At 36.9% G+C, this 6,673-nt stretch overlaps 1 protein-coding gene across 1 annotated transcript in view; it reads left to right on the top strand.

The window, feature by feature from the left end:
- Window positions 1-6,673, top strand: part of zgc:113232 (uncharacterized protein LOC541546 homolog) — a 47,316-nt gene that overhangs the window by 30,281 nt on the left and 10,362 nt on the right. The window contains exon 17 of the mRNA XM_046044429.1: window positions 1,585-1,638. Within this exon, the coding sequence (XP_045900385.1) occupies window positions 1,585-1,638 (54 nt within the window). The remainder of the gene's footprint in view (window positions 1-1,584; window positions 1,639-6,673) is intronic.

The following is a 6,673-nucleotide window of genomic DNA, read 5'->3' as shown; positions in this document are numbered from 1 at the left end:
TTTTATTTAGTATCCCTCAGCTCGCTTGGAACCTCAACAGAGGTGATACGAAAAAAAGTACCTGGAAGCAGGTACAACATTTCTACAATGGAAAACCAAACAAAGGCGAGTCGAGCTCGTACTGTGCAGTGGAAAAGGGGCTTAACTAAAATCAAAGGGCCTCCGCTCAGACTAGCTTGGTTTGAGGGCGTGCCTGACCCCGCTAGCTGCTTGGCAAGCTTTATGACACGTTTGCATTGTGACGTCACAAGTAAAGGAAGTGAAAGGCTGGACTACAAACCAGCTGTTTTCAAGCGGTTCAGAGCAGAGTTTTCTGTGGGAGATGGGAACTCCCTTTGGGCTGGACTTTGGGCTTTTTCACTTTGCAAACCTGTTACATGCACAAAAAAAGATATATATAACTATATATACACATATATATACATATAACTCAATAAAGGAGAGGGGAAAAGCCAAAAAGCAGAATACCACCTCTTTAAGTTACATCGCATGTAGAAAAGTCAGCTTTCTGATGTGTTATTTTACCCACTGTCAAATTTGCATATGAAGGTTGGATAATGTTATAGCCATCAGCTTGAAATAATTCAGTGTAGTTTCTGGGAAATTTTATGCTTTCTGCAATTATGTCATGTGGAATCTACTTTTTAACTTCCCCTTACAGCAGAATGATCGGAGGCTCTCTGATTTCCTTCCTGTCGTCCACTCTGTAAAAGTTTTTACTTATTGGATATTTTTTAAGATCAGTCTTATTGTCTGTACTGAAGATTCAACCTGGAGAAATTCATGTGAGTCAGTCAGTCTTGAGAAATGACACATGAGACCACCTCGCCAACTTCACCCACACATCATACTTTATTTTTATTCTTAGTGCATGTACAGGGTGTCATCCAGATTTAGTCATTTGATATTTCAGTCCAAACAGCAACACCGCCTGGCTTCAAGTCAGTCAAAACACCCAGGACTATTGTTTTCTGTTGTCATGTGTGAACTGCACGATACACAACTCTGTGAAACACACTTTACAAAAAGTAACTTACATTATTATTTTTTACAGAATATATTTTGACATTTCACGGTATAAAAATCACAGGGGTAAATAATAAAATGAGCGATGGCTGAATACCATTTAGTTGCATGGTTGTATTGTACATGTTGGCTCCTTCGTTAAAGGATCACTCATTTCCACCAGTGCGTCCTGCAACACCTCACCTCTCTTGAGATTCCAGAGCGAGAATTGTCCTGAAGTGATACTTAAGTTTCCTGTGTAAAACAAAGGGAGTCACCAGGACTTCATTTTGCCCCGTAGGAATAGGTTACGTTGCCGGTTTGCGGCTGCTGGCTGAAGCCATCTTCTGCATGGAATCCAGAACTTGCTGTACCTACTAGTAATTTCAACACCACAATATGTGATAATGTTTAAAATATTATTATTTTATTTATTTAATGTATATCCAGGTTTAAAAATACTGAGGTTATCCTTTATTGTTTTTAGTAACACCTGTGATATTTGTCTAAATGTCTGCTGTGAAATAAGCCTGTTGGATCAAACTTCTCAGTGTCATAATGTCCTTTATACTTCTGCAGGGCAGTAAGGGGGATCGTGGTGTGAGAGGACCTCGAGGCAGAGTGGGCGCTGGGGTGAGTCAGCAGCGGTGTGATCCCGTGGTTTAATACACCGTCTTGTTACTTTAAAGTCATAGGTTTGATTCCTGAATCAGTGTCTTTGTGAAAGGGTAAGATACAGATCATCTTTACCAGCTTTAGCTAAGTTATTCTTGATAAAAACCTCAGTTTAAGTAATTATCAGAGAGACTTATCTGACGTATCTGAATGTGTTTGATACCACAGCAGGTGTTACAGTAGGTCCATCAACAGCCCATTTTCTTTGGGAGCCCATATCAAGTCTACATCAGCCCCCTGCAGACTTGAATTCTGTTAGAACTGAGCAGCTCTGTATAAAACTCGGCTTTGCACAAGACAAAAAGGTTAGGACTGACTGCTCTCTGGCACTCTGGACTTCATAAGGATTTGCTCATTAAAGGGGCACTCCGCAGATTTTACATTTTAAAGCCAATTGAGGAGCCTGTGAAAGCAGTTGTATGATGTCGTCTGCGGCTCTAATGAATAGGGATGGGTATCGCTACTCATACCTTTGAGGTTTCGACCAAAACCGCCCATTATCATATCGAAATGTCTCCAGGCAAACCAGTACTTCATTCGACACTTTTTGTAACCAAGTCGAAGCAAAAATTACTATTTGTATGGTTTGCTTGCAGCCAAACACACAAGAAACTCACAGAAAGAAAGAGATGAGCACACTTCTTGTTTCATTATGAGCCTGCACGTGCCGAACACAGATTTTGACAGATTTGTGAACAATATTTGAGAGAAATACGTCTTTTGTGTACATAGAGAAAGTCTTAGATCTTTGAGTTCAGCTCATGATGAATGGGGGAAAAAACTAAATATATTATGATTATAATTTTGTTCATTGTATTTGGAGTGATCGGCTGGACGTGCAGATTCTCTTTTCCTCCGATTGCTTCTTTGGCCTCTTTAGTATAGTTTAGTGACTTGTTTAAACAGGCTCAGTACTCGTTTTCTTCATCTCACTGTTATCTTTTTGGAGGTTAGCAACTCACCGCTAAAGAAAAGCCGCCAAGATCTTTCAGTTCAGTTTATATAGCCTATCGAAAGTTAACAAAATAATTTCCGTTGTTTGCTTTGAACAAAAGTTTCAAAAAAATCTCATTCAAATACAAAGAAACTACCAAGCTGTAGTCTTTCCGGTATGATAGGTCTACTACCCGTGAGGATGACCTATAGGATGAGGAGCCTAACCGTTATTTTATAAAAGAAAAAAGTAATTAGATCACCTTGCTTGTCCATAACCGCAATAAAAATAATAATACCAATCAACTATTATGGCTTCAACAGGGGGCATTTTACAGAAGGGTTCGAATTACTCTATTGGTATTGGTACCACTTTAAGGTTACTGTTTTGGTACTGGTATTGTAAAATTTTAAACAATACCCAAACCTACTAATAAAGCTTTGTCATGTCTGAGAAAATAAGGGACATCACCGGAGTAGTCTCGGCCTGGAGAATACAACAGAAAGCTTGTGTTACCAACATGTGTCAGTATCAATCCCACTGACCTCAAAAGCAAATCAAAATAAACATGAAGGGGGGAAATCAGCGATACTTCTGCTTTCTGTAGAAGAAAAGAAGGGTGTTCCTGTGATCATATAAAGAAAGAATTGAATTATTAAATTCAAAAAATGCTAACCCGAAAGAAAGACTGCTTAGCTGAAGTGTGTCACTAAAATAATGACTCCTGGAAATAACTCTGTGATCAAATACAATGGATTATTATCTGCCCTTCACCCCTAATTGGTGGTGACAACTTTCCATGCAGCAGGGCCGTACAGAGACCTTTGGAGGGGCAGGTGCTCAAAGCATAAAAAGGGCACATGGAACAAGGATTTAAATAGGACTCTTCTCATACTATTGACAGAAATATATTGTTATGTATTCCTTGTTGACACGCATATACAGATGCTTCTGTGTCGATACATCAACAAATGCTGTGACGCAAAAATAAACAGGGAATACCAAACTCTAGCTTTAAAACACTGTGGGATGACATAACTTACAGTTGAGGGGTTGCTATGCATGCGGCTGCTGCTGCTGTTGTGTTGTTGCTGATGCTACTGGAGGTGATCTGTGACTACAGATATTAAAACAACTATAGGCTATATATTAGCTGATTAAGCAATTATGTGACCATAAAAAGATTGTTGAGTGTTTGGGACTGGCTCACAGTGACTGACCTGCTGTAATACTGCCGCCACTACCAAGGCTGACGCTAGGGAGATGCTCACACAGCTGCACACCAAAAGCTGCAGGTGGAGGAAATACCGACGGAATCGAAGGTGTCCTCTAGGCAATCTTTACATCTTTTCATGGTCACATAATTGTTTAATCAGCTAATATATATCCTCTGTTTGTTTTAACAATTCATACATTTTTCTGAAATCTTATAGCGCCATTTCTTCTTCACTCTTTACTTTGATGTCAGGAATATTGTTTTTTTTACATTGGCACTGACATTTTTATATGTACTTCCAGTTATTGAGTTTTTATTGTAGTTGAGCTGTTGTAAACACTAATGTTGCTGTCAATATGTAAATATATTCAAAGCTGTTTTTATTTTTTTAAAAAGGGCTGAAGTAGGCTATAAGTTGGAGGAATAGCCTTAGAATTTTACCAAGGTTGTTAAACTTATTTTAAGGCACAAGGCTTTTATTAAGTCACTGTAATAATCCTAGTTCAAGTGCAAAGATTTTAGTAATGTTAGCTGTCAGCGTGTTAGGCGGCAGCTAATATTACTTCTACAGGCAGGTGACACACAGCAATATACACAACAATTGTGCATGCTCTCTTTGCAACAATCCACAACAAGCACATTGCGGCAAACCCCTCTTACCGGCGGGATCGCAGGTGTCCTGCAGGCAGAGCTGCTGAATTACTAACAGTGTCTGAACAGGAGGGCTCGTCACACATGAGGTCATCAGGTGAAAGGTCATCATGTTTACTGATAGTTTGATCGGGCAGGCCTTCACAAAAGTCCCTTTACAACTTTTAAAATAAATAAAATGAAGGAAATTTTGCGTTTACATTTTGCTTCAAATTTCATTCGGGTGTCTTTTTTAAGTTTGTATTGGACAGAATACCTTGTTATCTCAATTAAAAGTACTGAAATTTAAAAAAAAAAAAGTTATTATTTTGGCTTAATTTTCTACCAGTCCCACTGGCTGGTTAGCCAAAAAGTTAATTTCCACCCCTGCACACACAGCAGTGGGATGTGTGGGTAGAGTATACTTGGTCAAACTGGAAGAGCAGACCTGAGTTACAAGGAATCAAATGAATAAACTCATACACTGAATAGTCAAATAAATTAAGAATTAGTTAACTAGTTAGTTGTTTTTTTTTATTGTTTTCCGGTCAATTATACACAGTTAGAACAAACTGTTCTAACCATACATTTATGGAAGTTAAATAATATTAAATCATTATATTGAAAAATTAAAATAATATCAAGCATTATGTTTTCTGACTGAAAATAAAGGTGTAGGCTGAAGCTAAAGCTTATTGTGCCTACACTTATATATTATTCATATATATATTTTACCTTTGTGCTACCCAAAATGAAAAAAATATATGATAAAGAAACACAGAACAGAACAGAAACAGATTGTCAGGACATTTTCTTAAACTTCCACTACATTCTTTTACTTCATTATTACAACTATTCCCGTAATTTAACTCCTTTAACTGTAACATATCTATTTTATTTAAACATATAATGTCCCTTAAATGGATACCTGCTCTCCATCATTAAAAATAACCCTTGGATACAGGAAGTGTTCTGTATTTTGCTCTAAACATTATTTGTAGAGTTTAAAAGTGTAAATATTTATACATATTAAGGTATATAAATTCATAAAGAAATGAGTTGGTTGAGTAATTATAGTCAGTCAATTATTATGGCTCTTTTTTGCAGTATAAATATTTAATTTGTGCAAGATGAGTAAGTGTTCCCCCATTCATCCACACAGTATGTGATGTATGGAAATATGGTTGAGCAATATAAAATAAATAGTGAGTTGTGGTTGAAGTTTAGACAGTAATTGATTTAATTTATGTAAAGTTTCCAACCTCAACCTTATGGTCTAGTATCACTCCACAGAATTTGTTTTCATACTCTTTCAATTTCTACATCACTGGTTTTCACAGTAGGGTCCTGGGAGCCCCCCTGGGGTCCTTTAGGGAGTTCAAGGGGGGTCCCCAGCAAAAAGGGAAATCATTTATTTTCACTATACATGCATACAATAACACAATGACAGAATGTATTGTTGACTGTTCAGTGGTTTCATACACTTTGTGTAATCAAACATCTAAAAGCAAAACTATCCAATTGAGGGTCTAATTTGTGTCAGTTTAGGGGTCCTTGATGTGTCTGAGAACCACTGTTCTTTACATTTACATTTACTTCACATTTATTTTATCATTTCCAAACACAATGAAAAGTTTTGTTTTACTTAGATTTAATGACAATTTATTAATATCAAACCACTTCTTTAAGGCTTCCAGTTTCCCTTCAGCTGTCTCCAAAAGTTCTTTCATTTTTCCCTGAGCATTTATTTACAAAACATATAAATAAGTAATTAAAACGGCCACAGAAATAGATTCAGAAAAATGCACAAAAAACACATTTGAAAATGAAAGTTAATCATCTCATTGTTTTGGTTTCTGTGGTCATTTGAAGAGTGATTTTAATCATGATATTCAAATGGAGACTGTGACTTATTTTCTTCTTTATTAAATATTCTCTTACATGCTCAGGCCGAAAGCTCTTGAATCTGGTAACACTGTGCTTTAGACATGAGCAATCAAAGCCGATGCTGACATGACACAGATCAGCCAATCGCAACTCAAGGAAGGAAGGAAGGAAAATTCTGCTGGAAATAAATCCAATAGTGGAAGCAAATTATAAAATAACATGTACTTATTATTTATTTCTGAAAAAGTTAGTTGTGGTTTTAAATGTAAAAGTGAAAGTAATTTCTGTAATCTCTAAAGTCTAGCAAGTAACTTGAAAAATCCCCC

This window comes from Micropterus dolomieu, linkage group LG03 (assembly GCF_021292245.1).
Source record: "Micropterus dolomieu isolate WLL.071019.BEF.003 ecotype Adirondacks linkage group LG03, ASM2129224v1, whole genome shotgun sequence".
In the NCBI taxonomy this organism is placed as follows: Eukaryota; Metazoa; Chordata; class Actinopteri; order Centrarchiformes; family Centrarchidae; genus Micropterus; species Micropterus dolomieu.
The sequence above is the reverse complement of the archived record's forward strand: the minus strand, read 5'-3'. Positions and strand labels throughout refer to the sequence as shown.